This window comes from Amblyraja radiata, chromosome 5, assembly GCF_010909765.2.
Source record: "Amblyraja radiata isolate CabotCenter1 chromosome 5, sAmbRad1.1.pri, whole genome shotgun sequence".
Taxonomy (NCBI): Eukaryota; Metazoa; Chordata; class Chondrichthyes; order Rajiformes; family Rajidae; genus Amblyraja; species Amblyraja radiata.
In genome coordinates this window covers 109,346,560-109,370,546 of record NC_045960.1, presented here as the reverse complement: position 1 = coordinate 109,370,546, position 23,987 = coordinate 109,346,560, and the positions used below count along the sequence as shown (strand labels likewise).

General features: G+C 44.9%; 1 protein-coding gene across 1 annotated transcript in view; it reads left to right on the top strand.

Moving 5' to 3' along the window:
* Window positions 1-23,987, top strand: part of sec63 (SEC63 homolog, protein translocation regulator) — a 108,132-nt gene that overhangs the window by 76,060 nt on the left and 8,085 nt on the right. Inside the window, exons 13-19 of the mRNA XM_033021961.1 lie at window positions 7,046-7,193; window positions 10,528-10,610; window positions 13,586-13,651; window positions 14,715-14,909; window positions 18,766-18,912; window positions 21,832-21,933; window positions 23,166-23,264. Coding sequence (XP_032877852.1) covers window positions 7,046-7,193; window positions 10,528-10,610; window positions 13,586-13,651; window positions 14,715-14,909; window positions 18,766-18,912; window positions 21,832-21,933; window positions 23,166-23,264 — 840 coding nt within the window. The remainder of the gene's footprint in view (window positions 1-7,045; window positions 7,194-10,527; window positions 10,611-13,585; window positions 13,652-14,714; window positions 14,910-18,765; window positions 18,913-21,831; window positions 21,934-23,165; window positions 23,265-23,987) is intronic.

Sequence of the window (23,987 nt, the reverse complement as noted above, 5' to 3'; positions counted from 1 at the left end):
ACATTCACTTTCACCCCCGTATCTAGCTTCGCAGAGAAGGACTTGTTATTCACAGTAACGAGCACAGAAGGATCGGGGAGGCGAGATCGACTATGGAGGAGAGTGTAAATACTGGTGTCTCCCATGGAAACGCTGAGCTCAGAGTCGGGGGCAGTGTCGACAGAAGACTGAGAATCGAGGTCATTATCAACCTGCTGAAGGTTGTTTAAGAATTGTCTGGAAGGTTGGGGAGCATTCCCACGGGAGCGGCATACAGCTGCAAAATGGTTCATTTAGAAACATAGAAATTAGGTGCAGGAGTAGGCCATTCGGCCCTTCGCGCCTGCACCGCCATTCAATATGATCATGGCTGATCATCCAACTCAGTATCCCGTACCTGCCTTCTCTCCATACCCTCTGATCCCCTTAGCCACAAGGGCCACATCTAACTCCCTCTTAAATATAGCCAATGAACTGGCCTCGACTACCCTCTGTGGCAGGGAGTTCCAGAGATTCACCACTCTTTTCCCACAGAAGTTACAGGCCTTTCCAAATGCCGGGCACTGGGACTGCATGGAGTGGACATAACTGCAGTTGGGGCACTTCTTGGTATTCGGGACACGAGATGTGCGAGCGGGACGCGGCGGAGGGCGAAAATTGTCCTGCCTGCGACGGGGCACAGCGAAGCCAGTTAGATTTATGGCACGGTTTTCAGACCCCCTCAGCCCATGTGGCGGGACAACCACTTCAGCGATACGGCAGGCATGCATTGCCTGAGTTAAAGTGAGGTCTGGCTTCTGCAGCAGATCTGCACGTAGTTTCTGATCTAGATATCCCTGGTGAGTTGATTACGCATGGTATCGAAACGGCACCGCTGAACAAGGTAGCGCAGGTCAGCGATAAAACACTCAACAGGCTCATCAGGCTGCTGCTTACGAGTAAAGAATCTAGCCCGCTCCAATATGCGGTTGGAGGGCAAGTCACAAATCTCCGCAAACTTGCGCAAGAGACATACCGGGTCATTGGCAGATTCCGCCGGCTCGACGACCTGGCCGTTGTCATCCAGGACCGCTGGAGTGTAGACGAAAGCTTGAGCCCGTTTCATGGCGTCTGGACCGGCAAGGTTCAACAGAAGGGAGGCTTTGACCGCATCTGGGTCATTTCGGTGCACAATATTAACGAAGTGATTGAAGTCCATCACGAAAGTAACCCATCGTTCCGCAATGTCAGCGTCAAAGACAAGGGGAGATGGCTTTCGGCATGAAGATGCCATGACAAAATGAAATTAAACACTGATACACAAGGGAGAAATAAAAACCGATAAACAGGAGGCGCTAGGCTCACTTGCTGACACCATGTAAAGGAGTGAAGTCTAACACACTGTAACCTTTACTGAGTCTTTTATTATAGCACATGGTACACACGTCCCAGCACTGACTGCATCTAGTCTTCAGGCGTGCTGGAACCAACAGGGGGGAACAAGGGGAGGATATCACAGTTATACTGATATGGGTAGGCGTGGTTATTCTTCTGCCACAGTGGCGCAGCAGTAGAGAGAGATGCTGTCTCACAGCGCCAGAGACCCAGGTTCGATCCTGACCTAGGGTGCTGTTTGTGGGGATGCTCCGGTTTCCACCCACGCTCCAAAGATGTACAAGTTTGTAGGTTAATTGGCTTTGGTAAAAATTGTAAATTGTCCCCAGGGTGTAAGATAGTGCTAGTGTACAGGGTGTGAATGTGTGTGAATGTGTGAGTGATTGGTGGTGGTCGGAGGGGCCGTAGGCGCAGATTGGCAGCCACGCTTCCGTCAGTCTGCCCCAGGGCAGCTGTGGCTACAGAAGTAGCTTACCACCACCGAGTGTGACTGAGGAGTGAATGAATAATGCGATGTAAAGCGCCTTGAGTATTAGAAAGGCGCTATATAAATCCCATCCATTATTATTATTATTAGGGTGATTGCTGGTCGGGGCCGGGGCCGAAAGGCCTGTTTCTATGCTGTATCTCTAACGTCTAAAGCTAGGCTTCTCTGTAGAGAAGATAATGGATGCTAGGAATCTTTCAATAATGTTGAGTAAATTGGATATTTCAGTAGAGAAATGGTCTTCATGTGCCTTTATGCCTTTTTTTTTTAAAGTTCAGAGGAGACTTGGTCAACCGTGAGGAATTTGTTTTGTCAAAACTTTTCTTCATCCTTGGGATTTAAAAAAAAACAATTTTTGCACTTATGTATGTGTGTTGCTGTAAGTGTTCTTTGCATTGCTACACGGGATAATTTTCTTTCAATATAAATATCAATTGATATAGCTTGTTAGATTTATATTTAGTGCATTAGTGTGATGAAGCTGCTTGCAAAGTGGTTGTTATACAAATCTTTAAACGTTTAAATATTTAAGTACTCCACAAAATACTGAAATATACGTGTTGAGCAAATTATTTTTTTGAACTTTATGCCGTGGGGATTTGTTCCTTTTGATTAAAAATTGTTTCAAAGCGTCTGAGAGAACAGGTCAGATTTTAATCATTTTAATGTTGCATAAAAATGTCTAAAAAAAAATACAAAGGGAGTTTGTTGTATAGTACCTTAATTGGGATCTAGCTTAAAACATAACCTCGCAGTGTAAAACGTGAAAGATTGTTAATTGTGTTGGATCATATCATAAAATATCCATTCTGACTACTTTGCATTCCTTCAACATTAGGCTATTATCTTGCATGTAAAGATTTGGAAGAACATATACTGCTGTAAAATGGAAGCAATCTATGTTGCTAATGGTTGGACAGTCTTTCATTCTTCAGTGATGGAATTGTGATTGACAGTTCTGTCACTTTTATCACTAGTTAATTGCCCTTGCGAAGATTGCAGTGAACTAACATAGTTATTGCTTTGAATGTAGTTCCTGCATTTTAATCGGGTTTCACTTCAAGATTCTGCAGGCTAAAAGTACGTGTGACTAAGGAAAGAGTAGGCCTCCTTAAAAATCAACAAGGCTGCCTTTGTGTAGAGCCACAAGAGGTGGGGGAGATATTAAATGAACGTGATGAAATGACACTAAAGTAGGTGGTATCATAGACATTGAATGTGTAGGAAGGAACTGCAGATGCTGATTTAAACCGAAGATAGACACAAAAAGCTGGAGTAACTCTGTGGGACAGGTAGTATCTCCGGAGGGAAGGAATGGGTAACGTTTCAGGTCGAGATCCTTCTTTGGACCAGTCTCGACCCGAAAAGTCACCCATTTCTTCCCTCCGGTGGCCAAGTCAATGGATATTTTTAAGACTGATAGATAGATTCTTGATTAGTACGGGTGTCGGGGGTTATGGGGGAAAAGGCAGGAGAATGGGGTTTAGAGGGAGAGATAGATCTGTCATGATTGAATGGCGGAGTAGCCTCATTCCGCTGCTATCACTTTTGACCTTGTGACCCTCTAAACCTATCCTATCCATATATATATCTAAATGCTTCTTAAATGTTGCGACGTGTTCAGTTTTAGTCACCCTGCTGTAAGAAGGATGTCATTAAACCAGAAAGAATGCATAGAAGATAATAAGGATGCTGCCAGAACTTGAGGGCCTCAACTATAGAGAGAGATTGGGTAAGCTAGGGCTTTATGCCTTGGAGCGCAGGAGGCCAAGCGGTGATCTTATGGAGATGTATAAAATCATGAAGGGAATTGAATATACTGTCTTTCACCTAGGGCATGGGGAATCAAGATCCATAGAACATGGGGTTAAGGTGAGAGGGTAAAGATTTAATAGGAACCCGAGGGGTCACTTTTCACCCAGTGGGTGGTGGGTATATGGAATGACTTGCCAGAGCAGATAGTTGTGGCAAGTGCAATGTTTAAAGACAATTTGACAGGTACGTGGATAGGAAAGGTTTAGGGGGATATGGACTAAAAGGGCTTAAGTGCATTCCATGTATTATAACTATGAATATTTCTCATTAATTTTTACCGAGATGAACGCGGCAGATAAGGAGTTGAGGCGTCGGAGACAGGATGTCCTTGGATCAGAAGTGCATGCGCCATATATGGCTGCCGCGCCGACAGCCTGTCTCGTCTTTTTCTTCTTGTGTTACGTCTGTTTTTAGTGTATCTTTAGTTTTTGTATTATGTGAGGAGGGGGGGTGGGGGGGGGGGAACTTTTTTATCTCTTTCCTCGACGGAGATGAGACTCTTTCATCGTATCTCCGTCTGCACTGCGGCTTTAACATCGTGGAGCTGGCGGTCCTTTCGTTAGGGATCGACTGCGGAAGCTCCAACCGCAGGAGCTTCGACCGCCACGATCACGGGAGCTTCGATCTCCCCGACCGCGAGAGAAAAGGAGGAAAGAAGGTATAAGTTACTTGGCTTCCATCACAGTGGGGAATGTGAGGCCGTCGAAAAACAAGATGGACGTGCTGCCTGCGTTGGTGAGGACTCGGAGGCAGTGCTATTTGTGCAGTGATTGTGGGGTCATGGCTCCATGAGGACATCCCGGAGTCTGGTGCGAGTGTGGACGGCTTTCTGACTGTTTGGGTGGACAGGGACTGCAGAGAGAGTGACAGCGGTCGGTACAACTATGGTCACATCACAGTGAAGGAGTGTGTGTGTGCGGCCCGGACATTGAACTGATGGCTGTGGCTCTCCGCTTAAGGGCCTGTCCCACTTGGCCGTCATTTACTCCTCTTTTACGCGTCATATGTAAAATAGGTCGACGCGACGTCGCGCGCAAATCGAAGCGTTGTGACGCAAGGGTAGCGTGTGGGTAGCGCGGGACGGGCGCATGGAGAGGCGTGGAGGAGTGTGGAGTTGCGCGCGGAATGCGCGGCGCTGCAAGATTTCGGGCTGCACGAAATCCTCGCGCGCCACCTGAGTGACGTAACGCGTGCACACGCTGACGCATTGGCATCGCACGCTGCGTCCCGACGTCTCACACGTGGGACACATGGTTATATCGCCGGGCGCCACAGGGTATTCTAATGACGTCACGCGCTCCAGATGGCATGAAGACGCGTGATTTGCACGCGACGTCGCGTCGACCTATTTTACATATGACGCATAAATGAGGCGCAAATTACAGCCAAGTGGGACAGGCCCTTTATGCTGTGTGCCCTGGGGATTCTCACACGCTGCTGCAGTGGCCATATAAGTCTATGTTTAATTTAATGGGACATATCTTGTTGCTTTTTTATATGACTGTTGGCAAATCAAATTCCTTGTATGTTTACATACTTGGCTAATAATTTAATTACAATACAAAAATTACCAAAGATGACGTACTGGCTGTTTCAAACCATTACAGTTTACAAATCTCCAAGGCCAGTACAAGTGTACTCTTGGAATTTGTGGGAAGCTATGGAGGAAATTTCGAAGGCCCTTGCAGCGATATTTGCATCATCTTTAGCCACAGATCAGGTTCGGGAAGTCTGGAGGGAGCTTCCAAGATGGCGCCCAACCCAAGCGACTATTTGTATGCTCACCACAGAAGCAGATCTACAATCACACATTACAATCGCTCCCCTCTTCGGATCGTTTCCCTTGTCGTGGTGAAGAGGCTTGCGTGTCCCCAATGATTCCGAGAGCGATGCCGACGGAAGCACCAGCTTTTGATAGGGCCATCCATGGCGATAAGGTCGAGGATGAGGGTCCAGACTAAGAACGATCCAACCCACAAGACCTCAACGGCAGACCAGGCGGACAAAGTTATCTTGAACACAACGGCTGTGAAGGCGGGTGAAGGCTGCAACGGATCTATCAGCTCCCATCGTCTTGGTTCACTTGCCATTGGAATGAATTGGAATTGGAATCAATGCGCCCCCCCCCCCCCCCCCCCCCCCATGAACTGTCTCCCTCGGATGGTCACGTCGCACATCAACCCGGCACAGACACATTTGCACTTTATACTGTTTTACTGTTCTTTTAAAAATCTTGTTTCTCTGGGTGTCTAAATTTTTAGTTAACTAAGTTATTACATCAGATGTAAGCTGCGTACCAAATCTCGTTGTACCTCTGTGCAATGATAATAAAAGATGTTATTTTATTATTATTATTATTGATTGATTTGTGAAGGACCGTGTGCTTCTTGGAGTGCAACATCAAGTACACATTAAACACACACACGCACAGGCGTCTGAGCAGAACAACAGAACGTAGACCATCATCCTCGACCTCGAGGGATAGCCATGACAATCGCTCCAAACTCTTAAATCACTATTCCTACAGGAACATGTCTTCCGTACACTGCAGCTGGTTCGATTGTAATCACGTATTGTCTTTCCATTGACTGGATAGCGCGCAACAAAAACTTTTCATTGTACCTTGGTACACATGACAATAAACTAAACTGAACTGAACTGAACTGGTCAATGTTGTACCGTTATGTAAGAAGGGCAGGAAGGACAAGCCAGGGAACTGGTTGTTTGTAACCAGACACTACACTGCTTAGCCTAACATCAGTGGAGGGCAAGATGGAGGAGATTCTTAGTGGTGGGATCAACCAGCATTTGGAAACCCCAATGGACTTATGAGGGATAGTCACCATGGGTTTGTGAATAGGAAGTTGTAGCACAACATAAAAGCAACATAGTATTAAGGCAAAGATAAGAGTAAGTGCTGGAGTAACAAAGCAGGTCGGGCAGCATCTCTGGAGAAACAGGATGGGTTATCACCTAGCCCAGCCAACAATGGACCATTACGGGCTCCACCTTCCCTTTATCATCCTTAGTTTTTGCATATCTTTCATTCACTTGTTCTATATCTCTCTATGTCACTGTCTATATCCCTCATTTCCTTTTTCTCCATAGATGCTGCCTGGCCCGCTAAGTTACTCCAGCACTTTGTGTCTACCTTTGGTATAAGCCAGCATCTGCCGGTTCTTTGTTTCTCCAAATAAAGCCATATTACTCAGTGGGAACAATAATAATAATAATGGATGGGATTTATATAGCGCCTTTCTAATACTCAAGGCGCTTAACAATGTGTTGTTGATGCATTGGTTTAACTGGCAACTCATTAATGAACACTGCTGTTGCAAATCTATAATTTGTTAACCACTGGAGTTCTGTTTTCCTTATTTCCGCTAACAGTACAAAGTGCGAACAATTCAAGACTTGGTGAGCATGAAGGACGTTGATCGTCGTAATATGTTGCGTTTCCTGAGTGAGGACAAATATGATGAGATCATCGCAGTACTCGGGAGCTTCCCGCATGTCAGCATGGCGATTAAACTGCAAGGTATGAACCAATATGTCTAGAATTGTACGTGTGTGTATTTTTCACACTGCTGGGGGAATCGTAATTTGTCATGTTTTAAAACTATCCAGTCTTATACAATATTGATTCTGGCATCATGTTAAAATAAAACATTCTCCTCCACTGAGCAGCGGCTGGGCTTGTACACTCTGGAGTTTAGAAGGATGAGGAGATCTTATTGAAATATACAAGATTGTTAAGGGTTTGGACACACTAGAGGCAGGAAACATGTTCCCGATGTTGGGGGGAGTCCAGAACCAGGGGCCACAGTTTAAGAATAAGGGGCAAGCCATTTACAATAGAGACGAGGAAACACTTTTTCTCACAGAGAGTGGTGAGTCTGTGGAATTCTCTGCCTCAGAGGGCGGTGGAGGCCGGTTCTCTGGATACTTTCAAGAGAGAGCTAGATAGGGCTCTTAAAGATAGCGGTCAGGGGATATGGGAAGAAGGCAGGAACGGGGTACTGATTGTGGATGATCAGGCTTGATCACATTGAATGGCGTTGCTGGCTCGAAGGGCCGAATCTTGCACTTATTGTCTATTGTCTGATCAGCAAATCTTCTATATTCCAACTGCAAAGAAATAATTTCAACGTCACTTCAGGCTGCTGTCTGGGAGAGAGGATTGATTCATGCTAAGTTTACAGTTTGCAGTGGGGTGAGACAGGCAGGTGCATTCACAAGTTTTAGGACTGAAGATTACTGTATTAATTTGGACATTGTCACATACATATACTCCCACCCAGACGTGTAGTGCTTGAATGAAGGCTACGTGAATTTGGGAACATGCCAGCAGCACCAGTGGATCACAGCTTGTAACCAGTTTTTTGGTTCAGTTCAGAATTACAGCGCGGAATCAGGCCCTTCGGCCCACCGAGTCTTTGCCGATCAGCTGTGTGGTCCATTTTCTTTTTAAATTCACGGGAGCTTTCTGGGTGTTAGAAGTGGATTGAGGTTGCTCAACTTTACTTATACGTGGATTTTCTATGCTCAACTGGAACAGACTTTGATAGTCGGCCTTTGATGTTGGAAGAAATGCTCTTCTGAAGTTGGATACAGAAGTATGATTAGTCCGTGCAGGATCTTTACACATTTGATCCGTAGAATTTTTTATTCTGACACGATGCCAGAACCCATGCATTTTCTCAGCACAAATATCAGCGAATGCCCACGATGGACCGCAGCGAGCGGGTGTGGAATTTCTCGAGCCGGCGGAAGTGTTTCCTGTACAAGCTCCATGTTTCATCAGCAAGCTGGAGAGTACTGCAGCTTTGTAGACTTCCAGCCGAGCTGACAACTTTGATGGTGGTTTAACAGTTGTTCTCAGAGTTGACCAAGTGCTTGACTGGCCTTGCTGATTCTGGGCGATACTTCCTTGTCCAGTGAGCCATGGGAAGATATCACGCTGTCCAAGTACTTGAAAGCGTCAACTCTGTTCATATGTGCACTTGGTGGTGCTGGTGTTGAAGAGCCTGGGGCTGGCTGGTGGAGGACATTGGTCTTACTAAGACTAAACAGCTGTGCCGCTTGTGTCAGGTCGGGGGGAGTTCCCCCCCCCCCCCCCCCCCCCCCCCCCTGCCACGGGTATCATGTAATCCCGTGCTACTTGCTCCATGGTCGGATAGTCGGCGACTAAACCGTCTCCCCCACCTGGTTTGCCAGTTGAGGAGGGGGCTGTGGACCCCCAGCAGGACCAAAAACAAGACCTGTCAATAGACAATAGGTGCAGGAGTAGGCCATTCGGCCCTTCGAGCCAGCACTGCCATTCAATATGATCATGCCTGATCATCCCCAATCATGCCTTCTCCCCATATCCCCTGACTCTGCTATTTTTAAGCCCTATCTAGCTCTCTCTTGAAAGCATCCAGAGAACCCGCCTCCACCGCCCTCTGAGGCAGAGAATTCCACAGACTCACCACTCTAGTGAGAAAAAGTATTTCCTCATCTCCGTTCTAAATGGCTTACTCCTTATTCTTAATACCCCTGGTTCTGGACTCCCCCAACATCAGGAACATGTCAAAGGGCTTCTAGCGAGCCAACGGCCATCCATACTTCAGTAGAAGTTGCGATCAGTGTCGTACATAGATAGCATTGTAAGGAATGATGATAAAGCACACACACCCAAATCCTATACTTCCAGCGGTGGAAGCCCGCAGGAACTGGAGGACAGAGATGTGTGGTGCGCCCGTCACCGTTCCCGTTGGAAACCAGCGCCACTGATTCGCTAATGTTTTCAACGATGATGCTTCTGCAAATCTGGACATGTTAAATTGGATGCCAGATTCCTTGTCTTGGTGCCATTTTCCAACTCCAGTCCACGTTCTAGTTCTTGTGAGCCCGACCCAGGAAAGCCCCGGGCTGCTGCGGGCATAACGTCCTTCTCCTCGCCCGTCCACCTTTGTGTCCCTGGGGCGTTCCCCGCAGCTGACCTTGAGGGCACGGTAGGCCAGACCCTGGTTCTCTTTCCTACTGGCCTTGCTCCCGCCCATCCCATCCGTCATCATCTCTGGCTCCATCCTCCCAGTTTTCAGCTATTATTGGATGTTACCAATGCTCAAATAACTCCAAAATGCAAGCTAATCACAATTAATCTGTATTACATAGGATCTATTTTGAAAACATAACAGCAAATTGCAGTTCCCCCACTAGTCTTAAAAGAATAGAAAAGGACATAAGTGCTGTAGTAACTCAGCAGGTCAGGCAGCATCTCTGGAGAATATAGATAGTTGACATTTTGGATCAAGACCCTTCTTCTTTGAAAGAACAGCTGGTGATATGACTGAGCATAATGGGAATCCTTATTCTATATATTTATAAACCCATTAATGTGCACCGTCTCATTTTGAAGTAATCTCTAGCTTAAATGGCATTTTGAAAAGTTATCCTTCAATTAAGTGCTTCCACTCACCACCGGAGTTCCAGGCTCGATCATAACTTCGGGTGACTCCCAAAGATGTGTGTGTTTGTAGGTTAATTGGCTTCCGAGAAATTGTCTTTGGTTTGTAATGAGTGGATGTGAAAGTGGGATAACAGAACTAGCATGAACAGGTGATCGATGGTCAGCATAGACTAGATGGGACGAAGAGCCTGTTTCCTTGCTGTATCTTTCAATTTCAATTTATAATCTTTCAAATATAACATTTAATCAGTGAAATCTCATGACTTTTAACTTTCCCCAAAACCTGCCAATTTACCAAATTCAAACCCGTTGCTTTGTGTTTATCAGTGAATTATCTTGCACAGAGAACTTCTGAGATGGTGTTTCAGGAATTAAAGTAAAAAAACCTCTTAAAACATTTTGTGTTGTTATTCCTCAGTTTTGGATGATGATGACAGTAGCAACATCACTGCAGGATCCATTGTCACTGTCACTGTGACACTTCGGAGAGGGACTATGACTGTAAGTATCCGTATTTGAGAAATTCTGTATCGCAATTACTCTTTCGCAAGTTACATCATTTAAAGGTTGTTCAGAAATGGCTTTCTTGCCCTCTTTTAAAAAAAGACTATTTTCACCAATCAATAATACTGGACCTTTTAAAATAGTTTTTACTTCGTAATTAGATTCCAGACTTCAGAGACACAGTGCGGAAACGGGCCCTTCTACCCACTGAGCCCGTGCCGACCAGTAATCACCCAGCGCACAAGCACCATCCTATGCATGGGGGACAATTTAAAATGTTACCAAAGCCAATCAGGCTACAAACCTGTACGGCTTTGGAGTGTGGGAGCACCCTGAGAAAATACACGGGGTCATAATGAGAACGTACAAACTCCATATAGACAGCACCCGTAGTCATGATCGAACCTGGGTATCTGGCGCTGTGAGGCAGCAACTAAACCGTTGCAGCAATGTGTCGCCCTGCTCCATTCTGCCGTTCTTAGTATTGTGTACTAAATTCTTAACCAAGATCGGTTTCTATTAAGATGCAAATTTTTTTGAAACAATACATTTTAAAAATAAATCGTCTATCTTCAAAATATTCGATTTTAAAAAAACATATATATTTACTTTTTGCAGAACATGTTCTCCTGATATTCAAGATCAGGTAGAAATGAGACTTTTTGATATTTTTATATTATTTATCCCAGATGAGTTTATTACATAGCTATAATTTAATCTTTTTTAGATGATATTCCTTCTTAGTGTAGATCAGAGATACGGTGTGGAAACAGGCCCACCAAGTCCGCACCAACCAATGATCACCCTTACACTAATTCTATTCTTCCCACTAGGGACAATTTTACAGAAGCCAATTAAACCTATAAATATGCACATCTTTGGAAGGTGTGAGGAAGCCAGAGCGCCTGGAGAAAACCCGCGTGGTCACAGGGAGAACGTACAAACACACAGCACCCGTAGTCGGGCTCGGACCCGGGTCTCAGACTGTTTTCGTCTGAGAAAAATGACTTGATGTTATTTGACAAGTGACTTTTGCCTTGGTGTAATATGCTTCAATCAAAGGCAGCAAAGCAAAATAATTGGTCTGTGATTACTAATAGGGCATTGCAGGTTGCAACTTAGCTGTCATGTTGCACCAGAATTAGCTCACTATTGGTGAAATATTCTTAAACATATGGAAGGTGGTATATCAATATAAAGTGTTGGAGTCAGGCAGCATCTCAAAAGAACATGGATAGAAAGTTGAGAAAAGGGGAAGTACAACGGGATCTGGGGGTCCTTGTTCATCAGTCAATGAAAGTAAGCATGCAGGTACAGCAGGCAGTGAAGAAAGCGAATGGCATGTTGCCCTTCATAACAAGAGGAGTTGAGTATAGGAGCAAAGAGGTCCTTCTGCATTTGTACAGGGCCCTAGTGAGACCACACCTGGAGTACACCTGTGTGCAGTTTTGGTCCCCAGATTTGAGGAAGGACATTCTCGCTATTGAGGGAGTGCAGCGTAGGTTCACATGGTTAATTCCTGGGTTGGCGGGACTGTCATATGCTGAGAGAATGGAGCGGCTGGGCTTGTACACCCTGGAATTTAGAAGGATGAGAGAGGATCTTATTGAAGCATATAAGATTATTAAGGGTTTGGACACGCTAGAGGGAGGAAACATGTTCCCGATGTTGGGGGAGTCCAGAGCCAGGGGCCACAGGGGTAAGCCATTTAGAACGGAGATGAGGAAACACTTTTTCACACAGAGAGTTGTGAGTCTGGAATTCTCTGCCTCAGAGGGCAGTGGAGGCCGGTTCTCCGGATACTTTCAAGAGGGAGCTAGATAGGGGTCTTAAGATAGTGGAGTCAGGGATTATGGGGAGAAGGCAGGAACGGGATACTGATTGTGGATAATCAGCCATGATCACATTGAATGGCGGAGCTGGCTCAAAGGGCCGAATGGCCTACTCCTGCACCTATTGTCTATAACATTTTAGGTCGGGACTCTTCTGCAGTTGTAATTTCTCTGCCGTCAGATATTTCACCTTAACTCATTCTACCTAATGAATAATCTCTATTTTATTGCCCAAAGGGAGAGAGTGCCATTAAAAGGTCAAATTAAATCTAAAGACAGTTTCTTCCCAGCTGTTATCAGGCAACTAGACCTACCATCTCACTCCTTGGAGACCCTTTAATCAGTCTTTTACTGGACTTTATCTTGCATTAAACATTATTCCCTTTGTGCTGTATCTGTACACTGTGGGCAGCTTGTGATGACTAACCAGTCTGCTGACTGGCCAGCCCGCAACAAAAAGCTTCTCGCTGTACCTTGCACAATAAACGAAACTAAAACTAATTTGTGTGAACTTATTTAGAAAACATTGCCTTCGAGTTAGTTGAGCTTCAGTTTCTGTATAACCTAGTTCAAGTTCATATTTATTTTCACATGCATAGAATCATAGAAACATAGAAAATAGGTGCAGGAGGAGGCCATTCGACCCTTCGAGCCAGTACCGCCATTCATTGTGATCATGGCTGATCGTCCCCTATCAATAACCCGTGCCTGCCTTCTCCCCATATCCCTTGACTCCACTAGCCCCTAGAGCTCTATCTAACTCTCTCTTAAATCCATTCAGTGACTTGGCCTCCACTGCCCTCTGTGGCAGGGAATTTCATAAATTCACAACTCTCTGGGTGAAAAAGATTTTTTTCCACCTCAGTCTTAAATGACCTCCCCTTTTTTCTAAGACTGTGGCCCGTGGTTCTGGACTCGCCCAACATTAGGAACATGCAGTAATTGGTACAGTGACATTTGAGTTACCATACAGCCATACGAATAAAAAGAACACTTTCCCCAAAGAGTTTAAAATAAACATCCACCACAGTGGAATCAAGGTTTCGCACTGTGCTGGAAGGCATTAAATATTAAATTTTTATATTAAATGCAAGAAGCATGAATTTCTTAGAGATTAATCAATATTTTATGTATTTCCAGACCATCTTTGAAAAGGAACAAGAACATGGCGCTTGCATAAATGACGATCAGGACACCGATGACATAGTAAGTTGTTCTTCTTATCGAGTCCACACATAAGATTAGAAGTTGTTCAGCCAGAGCTGAACCACACTTCCCGGCATCTGCATACAATGGTGTCTGTCTTGTCGCTTCTTGTGTTTCGTGTGCATGATGGTGGAATGAAAACAGGGCCGCCCGCGATGTGAACGCTCTTTCCTTGACCGCACATAGTAAGTTTAAAATGGTAAAATAAATTTTAACACTGATGGCTTGTGATGAAATCTGCAATATCTATAATCGTTATGTACACAAAAATGTTGGAGAAACTCAGCGGGTGCAGCAGCATCTATGGAGCGAAGGAAATAGGCAATGTTTCGGGCCGAAACCCTTCTTCAGACTATAATCGTTATGTCTGAACAATATTTACAATGTAAATGTATTCCTTGGGTTTTACCTGAGCTATTCTTCGAGGATACTTATGGTTTTGAAATAGAAAGTTAAGACATGGAAACAGAATTTGCTTAAGAAGGAACTGCAGATGTCTGAAGAAGGGTTTCAGCCCGAAACGTTGCCTATTTCCTTCGCTCCATAGATGCTGCTGCACCCGCTGAGTTATGTCCCAGATAGGACAATGATTCTTACTTTCTGCAGCACAACAGAATATGTAAACATATTACATAACGGGGGAAAAAAAGTTCAGTGTGTGTGTGTATATATATACACATTCACACATACTCAATAAATTTACATTTAAGAGGCTTTTAGATGAACACATGGATCTGCAGGGAATGGATGGATATGAATCACGTGCATGCAGAGGAGATTAGTTTAACCTAGTATCGTGTCCGTCACGGACCCTGTGGACAGACAGACCTGTGCTGTCCTGTTCTTCGTTCCATAAACGTAAACTAATGAATTCATATAACTGGCCATTCATGTTTGTGTTTTGTTTGTGTTTTGACATAATGGCAGGAAATATAAATATTCCATTTTTTTGCGTATTTGATTTTAAGCAGCACTCTGCTGTTGCACTCGGAATTAACCTCTGTGCATTTAATATGCAGAGGCTCGGATTGATTTATTGCCATTTTGCATTTCTCTCTAACAGCCAGGAGCTGGTGGTGTGAAGAGCAAAAAGAAAGCCTGGCAGAAGAATAAAGGAGCAAAGAAACCAGCTAAATCCAAGAAAAAGAAACCGATAAAAAAGAAGGGAGTCGCTCAGCCAACGCCACAGCAGCCGACAGAGCAACAGAAGCAGAAACAGAAACACAGCCAAGCTAACGGCTCGGTTGTAGCAGGCAGTGTATGTCGCGCGCTCTTCCATCAATATCTTTAAGTTGCCTGACCAGCTTGATCATTTTCAGAGATTTCAAACTGAATGAGTTTAAGTAAAATAATAACTACTCATGATGGTAACATTGCGATATAGCCATGTGTGGTAACCGTAAGTTCATAAGTATAGGAGCAGAATTCGTTTCCGGTTCTTGTTTCGCCTCTTGGACTTTAAACTCAATGGGTAAACAAAAGTCACGCACTTAGTACTTCATGAGGTCATAAGTTACAGGAGAAGAATCAGGCCATTCGGCCCGTCAAGTCTGCCCCACCATTCAATCATGGCTGACCTATCTCTCCCTCCTAACCCCTGTTCTCCTGCCTTCTCCCCTTAACCCCCGACACCCGTACTAATCAAGAATCTATTTATCTATCTAACTCTGCCTTAAAAAATACCCATTGACTTGGCCGCCACAGCCTTCTGTGGCAATTAATTCCACAGATTCACCACCCTCTGACTAAAGAAATTCCTCCTCATCACCTTCCTAAAGGAATGTCCTTTAAATCTGAGGCTACGACCTCTGGTCCTAGATTCTCCCACCAGTGGAAACATCCCGATCCGCGTCCACTGTATATAGGCCTTTCACTGTTCGCCATATATTATGTTTGGAAATGTACGTGGTTGGTTGTAGTCTCGAACTTTGTCTCACAAGTTCACAAAATGGGCCGTTTGGCCCATCGAGTCTACTTCACCATTCAATCATGGCTGTTCTATGCCTCCTAATCCCATTGCCCTGCCTTCTCCCCGTAACCCTTGACACCGGTTCTAATCAAGAATTTGTCTATCTCTGTCTCCAGCTCCTGACTATGGTCCGGGGCCTCTGGCTCTGGACTGCAAACTATGATTTTAAGCTGAGACCTGATTCTGTAATAACAGCGTCAACCCACGCACTGATCCCTTTGGCACCCTGCTGGTCACAGGCTCCCATGCCAAAGTAACCCCTTTAGTCCTTTCCACATCCATCCCCCACCAGCAAGGTCTCAAGGCCCTTTGGTTCTTTTGAGCAGAGACCCAAACAGTTTTGTGTATAGGAAGGAACTGCAGATGCTGGTTTACACTGAAGTTGGACATAAAATGCTGGAGGAACTCAGTGGGTTAGACAGCATCAATGGAAAAAAGGAATAGGTGACGTTTTGGGTTGAGACCCTTCTTCAGACAGAAGAAGAGTGAAGAAGAGTCAACCCAAAATGTCACCCCTTTTCCCCAGAGCTGCTACCTGACCCGCTGAGTTGCTCCACCATTCTGTCTCTATTTCTCCAATCAATTTCCCTCCCCTGCCTGGCAGCACTTGTCCTCCCTCTCAGCAACTTGCCATTCGACTCCTCTCACTTTCTCCAAGTTAAAGGTGTAGCCAAGGGCACTCGCGTTGTCCTCAGCTATGCCTCCTTTTTTTCGGTTACGTCGAACATTACTTTGTTCAAACATATACTGGCACCATTCTCGAACTCTTTCTCCACTACAATGATGACCACATAGGAGCTGCCTCCTGCCCCCATGCAGTGGGCAGTCTGCACCCTAACGGCATGAACATTGACTTCTCCAATTTCCGGTAGCCCTTGTTGTCTCCTCCCCTTCTCAGCTCTCCCTCAGCCCTCTGGCACCTCCTCTTCCTTTCTCCTTTCATCTTCCTTCCCCCCCCCCCCCCAATGTCAGTCTGAAGAAGGGTTTTGGCCCAAAGCGTTGCCTATTTCCATCGCTCCATAGATGCTGCTGCACCCGCTGAGTTTCTCCAGTACTTTTGTCTACCTTCAATTTTCCAGCATCTGCAGTTCCGTCTTCAACACCCATGCAGATTTCATTAACTTCACCACTAACTTTCACCCTGCTCTCAAATTCACTTGGACTATCTCTGAGCCAGATGGTCTACTTCTGTTCCTGTGTTCTTAAACAAGTTAAATTGGTAAAGTTCGGGGAACTACAAATGCTGGATTCATGAGCAAAACACAAATTGCTGGAGGAACTCAGCAGGTCAGGCGGCATCTGTGGAGGGAATGGACAGACTCTGGTTTGTTTTGACCGATCAAGAAGTGATAGTGATTTGAGCCTTTAGCAGAAGCCCCTCTAGATGGCAGCATTGCAGTACTTCCACCTGAACCTTTTGGCACTCCCTTGGGATCAGTCTGACAAATTTATAAAGACCTGCTGGAAAGGGGAAAGGGGAAAGAAAAAACACTACTCCCTTCTTGCAACATCTCCTTGTAGGCAATTTAATCTTCTTCCACCATTGCCTTTGCCCCAAGATCGACACAAAAAGCTGGAGTAACTCAGCGGGTCAGGCAGCATCTCTGGAGAAAAGGGAATGAGAGATTTAGACAGTGATATGGAGAGATATAGAACAAATGAATAAAAGAGATGTGAAAAGTAAGGATGATAGAGGTGAGGTGGAGCCCATACTGGTCCATTGTTGACTGGGCTAGGTGATAGTTGCATAGACAGTGAAACTTGTATGTAGACAAAAATGCTGGAGAAACTCAGCGGGTGAGGCAGCATCTATGGAGCGAAGGAAATAGGCAACGTTTCGGGTCGAGACACTTCTTCAGACTGCTTCTGAAACTTGTATGACGACTAGTGGGTAGAGAAGGAGAGAGAGAGCGAGGGGCTGTAAGGGTTACTTGCACTGGTGACTCAATTTGCTTTTATCTGGATTGCAGATGAGGAATATTTTTCAAAATCAGTTAATGGTTCCGAGGGAGAAGGCAGGAGAATGGGGTTGAGATGGAAAGATAGAGCAGCCATGATTGAATGGCGGCAGAGACTCGAGCGGCTGAATGGCCTAATTCTGCTCTTATCACTTAACAACCTATCCCAAAGACATGGGGGGGGGGAGGGGGGGGGGAGGTTAATTGGCCTCTAACTCCCTAGTGTTTAGGGAATGGATGTGAAAGAGAAATAAGATAGAACTAGTGTGAACAGGTAACCGATGGTCGGTGTGGGCTAAAGGGCCCGTTTCTATGCTCTATCTCGAAACTAGACCAAACCAAAAAGAACAATATTGAATGATTATTTTCTTCGCTCCATAGATGCTGCCTCACCTCATGAGTTTCTCCAGCAATTTTGTCTACCTTCGATTTTCCAGCATCTGCAGTTCCTTCTTCAAAACGTTATATTTATTGCAAGGGTATTGACATGCATGCAGATGTAAGGTGTGGTTAAACCTGACAATATTTTGTTGGATTGAAGCATGTTAGGTCCCGTTGTTGTGGAAGTCCAGAACAAGGGATCACAGTTTAAGGATAAGGGGGAAGTCTTTTAGGACCGAGATGAGAAAAAATTTTTCCACACAGAGAGTGGTGAATCTGTGGAATTCTCTGCCACAGAAAGTAGTCGAGGCCAGTTCATTGGCTATATTTAAGAGGGAGTTAGATGTGGCCCTTGTGGCTAAAGGGATCAGGGGGTATGGAGAGAAGGCAGGTACAGGATACTGAGTTGGATGATCAGCCATGATCATATTGAATGGCGGTGCAGGCTCGTAGGGACGAATGGCCTACTCCGCCTATTTTCTATGTTTCTACCAGGTAAATACGTTCTTTTTTTTTAATTGTAAGGAATAACTCTTCCCAGCTTTTTCTTTTGGGTTTAAGAAAGAACTGCAGATGCTGGAAAAATCGAAGGTAGACAAAAATGCTGGAGTAACTCAGCGGGTGAGGCAGCATCTATGGAGCGAAGGAATAGGTGACGTTTCGGATCGAGACCTTCAGATTTCTCCAGCTTTTTTGTCCACCTTTCCTTTGGGCTTTGTCAACCGGCTTTTGAAGTCTCTCTGTTCTATAATCGCCTGCTCAGTTTATCGAAAATTAAGAATTTATTTTGCCCTGTGTCATTCCAGGATCCATCAAACAGAGACGAGGATGAAGATGATTTATCAGATAAAGGGAGTGACTCTGAAGAAGAAACAACTAACAAAGATTCCCAGAGTGAGAAGGAAGATGACAGTGATAAAGAAACGGAACATGAAGAGAAGGATGATGAAGCTGTGAGTATTTTTATTGTCTATTGTGAGTCTATTGTCATGGATATGCAAGGAGTGGAGTGATATGGATTATGAGCAGTCAGAATAATGGGCCTGTCCCTCTTAAGGCAAATTTTTAGGTGACTATGCTGTCGCCGGGGTGTTGCCTGTATGGGCGTGAGTCGTCTCCTCAGTCGCCCAAAGAGTCGTAGCGTCTTTCTGGTCCCCGCTGAATTTTCAACATGTTGGGAATTTTTCTGTGATGGTGGTGAACGTGGGTTTGACGCTAATGAGCGTAGCTTGACATAGTTGCTGTCGTAGGTTGTCGCCAGGATGTCGTAGGTTGTCGCCTGGTGACGTAGGTTGTCGCCGTTGCTGACTTCGTGAATTCCATTGCCGTATTCGCCGGCAGTCGCCTAAAAAAATCGCCTAAGTGGGACAGGCCCATTAGTCCAGTCGCCGGTTTTTCGGCGACCTGCTACGACTATGACAGTTGCCTAAAAATTGCCTAAGTGGGATAGGCCCATAAGGGTTGGTTTATAAGTTGATAAGTGATAGGAGCAGAATTAGGACATTTAGCCCATCAAGTCTACTTTGCCATTCAATCACGTCTGATCTATCTTTCCCTCTCAACCCCATTCTCATGCCTTCTCCCCATAACACCTGATACCGTGGTGGTTTTGGCGTCATGTTTGGCACACACATGGCGGGTGTATGGTCTTGTTTCTGCTGTACTGTTCTATGTTCAGCAGTAAAACCAAATTACCTTGATTCTGCAATGGGCATAAAGCACTTTGAATTCATCTTCAAGACCCAAGGAAGTAATGTGAATATTATTTCCTTAGTTTATTAAAGAGTGGTTTAATTTGGCACAGTTGCAGCTCCTTAAAGCATTTTGCAGTAGTGTTATCCTTTTGTGTCCTGCTGATTAACGCCTTAAAAAATGTCATTAGATAGATTTGTATGACATTACTTAAACTGCAACAACTTGCATTGGTACATATCTTTACATTGAAAAATTTGCTAGATGGAATTTGGAACATCTTGTATGTGACAAATTCAGTTGACTTGACTTGACTTGAAATAGTGTAGCCTTATACAGCAAAACAATGGGCCCTTTGGCCTAACTCATGCATCAGAGGGCGGTGGAGGCCGGTTCTCTAGATGCTTTCAAGAGAGAGCTGGATAGGGCTCTTAAAAATAGCGGAGTCAGGAGATATGGGGAGAAGACAGGAACGGGGTACTGATTAGGGATGATCAGCCATGATCACATTGAATGGCAGTGCTGGCTCGAAGGGCCGAATAGCTTACTCCTGCATCTATTGTCTATTGTCATCCATACTTACCAGATATATGTATCGGAGCTAGTACCATTTGTTTGTTTGGCCATTTCCCTCTAAATCTTTTCTATCCACGTCCAAGTGTGTTTTGAACATTGCAATTGTATCCCCCTCTACAGCTTCCTCTGGCAGCTCATTCCATATACCCACCCTCCTCTGCGTGAAAAAAGGTGTCCTTTGGATCACTTTTTGAATCTTCCCCTCTTACCTAAGATTTGTGCTCTCTAATTTTAGACTCCCCTGACCTGGGAAAAATAATGTCACTTTATCTCAAGTCAAGTCAAGAGAGTTTATTGTCATGTGTCCCAGATAGGACAATGAAATTCTTGCTTTGCTGCAGCACAACAGGATATTGTAGTCATAAATACAGAACAGATCAGTGTGTCCATATACCATAATAAATATATATACACACATCAGTAAACAGATAAAGTGCAATAGGCTGTTATAGTTCATAGTTTGTTTGAAGTTGTGTTTAATAGTCTGATGGCTGTGGGAAAGAAGCTATTCCTGAACCTGGACGTTGCAGATTTCAGGCTCCTGTACCTTCTACCCGATGGCAGCGGAGAGATGAGTGTGTGGCCAGGATGGTGTGGGTCCTTGATGATGCTGGCAGCCTTTCTGAGGCAGCAACTGCGATAGATCCCCTCGAGGGTAGGGAGATCAGAACCGATGATGGACTGGGCAGTGGTTATGAGTTTTTGCAGCCTTTTCCGCTCCTGGACGCTCATGTTGCCGTACCAAGCCACGATCTCTGGTCCTATTTTATATATCCATAAGTTCTCCCATCAAATGCTCCAGGAAAAGTAAAGTCCCATCCTGTCCTATTTACTCAGGCCTTCCAGTCCCGGTAACGTCCTGGTGAATCTTTAAGGTCATTCTTATAGCTGGCAACCAGAACTGCACAGAACATTCAAAGTGTGGTGTGGGGAGAGGTTCAGCAAGCTAGGCCTTTATTCCTTAGAGCACAGGAGAGGATGAGGGGTGATCTCATAGAGATGTACAAAATCATGAGAGGAATAGTTACATTCAGTCAAAATATTTTGGTAATGGGTAAAATATCAATCTTTTTTTCCCCAGTGCAGGGGAATCGAGAACCAGGGGACATAGGTTTAAGGTGAAAGATTTAATGGGAACCTGAGGGGTTTTACACAAATGGTGGTGGATGTATGGAACATGCTGCCAGAGGTGGTGGTTGAGGCAGGGACTATCGCAACATTGGAGAAACATTTAGACAGGTTCATCGACAGGTTTGGAGTGATAAGGGCTGAAAGCACGCAGGGAGAACTGGTGTAGATGGGGCATGTTGGTTGGCGTGGGGAAGTTGGGCTATAGAGCCTGTTTCCACACTCTATGACCAATGACTTGTACTGTTGCAACATGATGTTCCAACTGTACTCGATGTCCTCAACGATGACGCATGCCAAATGCCGCCTTCCCCTATCTACTTTTGTCACCAGTATCAGGAATTATAGTTTATATGTAATATTATTGTTCCGGCTCATATCTGATGCATATGACAAACATTCTCGATCTTGAAGGTGTGCTGTTTTGTATCGTACCTGCATGACGTGCCAAAATGATATTGTCTCTTTTCAAACAGGAATGGGAAGCACTCCAGCAAAGTATCCAAAGAAGAGAGAGAGCCCTGCTTGAAACCAAATCAAAGGTCACCCACCCAGTACATACATTATATTTCCCAGAGGTTAGTGCAAAGACACGTGGAAGAACCGAATCCTAAACAGTATCATTGCTGCAAATCTGAAATAAAAATAGTCCTGAGGGAAGAGTTGCCCTCAACAGTATTGATGTACACAAAGGGATCTTGGGGTCCAAGTCCATAGCTGCTTGAAAGTGCCAAGGTAGATAGAGCAGTAAAGAAGATGTATAGTATTGTTTCCTTCGTCAGTTGAGCATTGAGTATAATCGTCAGGAAGTTGTGTTGCAGCTGCATAATACTGTGGTTCGGCAGACCGTGGAGGATTCCGTCATGCCAATACAGGAAGGATGTGGTGGCTTTGAGAGGGCACAAAAAAGGTTTACCAGAAGACTGCCTTGACTAGAGGGTATGAGCTATAAGGAGGGCATGGATTATTTTCTCAGGAACATTGGAGATTAAAGGGAGACCTGATGGGAGTATATAAAAATATGAGAGGCTGAGGGGGTCAGAATGTTCACGAAGGAACTGGAAAATCGACGGTAGACAAAAATGCCGGAGAAACTCTGCGGGTGAGGCAGCAGCTATGGAGCAAAGCAACAGACAACGTTTTGGGTCGAAACCAAATGATGGTAGAGAGAAGTGACAGCTGAAGGGACAACAACAGCTAAAGTGACGACGTTTCAGGTCGAAACCCTCACATCTGAAGAGGGTCTCGACCCGAAACGTTGCCTATTTCCTTCGCTCCATAGATGCTATCTCGCTGAGTTTCTCCAGCATTTTTGTCCACCTTAGGTGGTCAGAACCTTTTTCTCAGGGTGGAAATGTCAAAGACTAGAGGGAGTAGCATTATTGTAAAGGGAGAAAAGTTTAAAGGAGACTTGTGGGCAAGATTTTAACATAGGTGGGTACTTGGGCATCATTGCCGGGGGTGTTACGATTGGAAGATACGATTGTGACATTTCAGAGGCCTTTGGGATAGGTACGTGGATATGCGGGGAATGGAGGGATATGGATCACATGCAGGCAGAGGAGTTTAGTTCAACTTGGCATCAAGAACAGTACGGACCTGGTGGGCCGAAGGATCTGTACCTGTGCTGTACAGTTCTATGTTGCTAATCACAAGAGTAATATTAGTGAACCTCCCTGTAAGGATATTGGACCCATTCCAGTTCAAGTGCAAACTTTGACTAGTTCTCCAGACATTGTCAACTTATGAAAAGTTATGCTGTGGTTCCAGCACCCGAGGAATTCTCATGGTAAACATTCCTCTTTCACAGGAGAAACAAGAATGGTGGTGGCTCTATATCGCAGACAGAAAAGAACACTCTTTGATATCCATGCCATATCATGTATGCACTCTCAAAGACGAAGAGGAGGTAAAGATTTCAGTTCTTCTTGAAACATTTAACTCGTTTTCTATAAAGTGAAGATATGTAGCTGTGAATTGATTCCATAAAGTACGTGGGGCCGCACGGTGACACAGCGTTAGAATTGCTGCCTTACGGAGCTGGAGGCCCAGTTTTGATTCCGAGTACAGATGCTGACTATATGGAGTTTGTATGTTCACCATGTGGCCGCATGGGTTTTCTCCGGGTGCTCCAATTACGTCCCACACTCCAGAGACGTGCAGGTTTGTAGGGTAAATTGGCTTCTATAACTTGACCCTAGTGTGTAGGAAAGAATTTAAGAAGGAACTGCAGATGCTGGAAAATCGAAGGTACACAAAAATGCTGGAGAAACTCAGCGGGTGCAGCAGCATCTATGGAGCGAAGGAGATAGGCAACGTTTCGGGCCGAAACGTTGCCTATCTCCTTCGCTCCATAGATGCTGCTGCACCCGCTGAGTTTCTCCAGCATTTTTGTGTACCTGTGTAGGAAAGAACTAGTGTTCGTGTGATTGTTGGTCGGCGTGGACTCGTAGGCCGAAGGGCCTGTCTCCAAGCTGTATCTCTAAACTAAACTATGAACATTAGTTATTTAGTAGGACGTTTTCCCTGTACGTTCTGATGTTAACTCTTCAGCTAACTTGCAGCTTGACATTAGCAGTATAGAAGTGACTGATTACAGCTTTGACTTCAAAGCAATATTGTTTAATCTAAC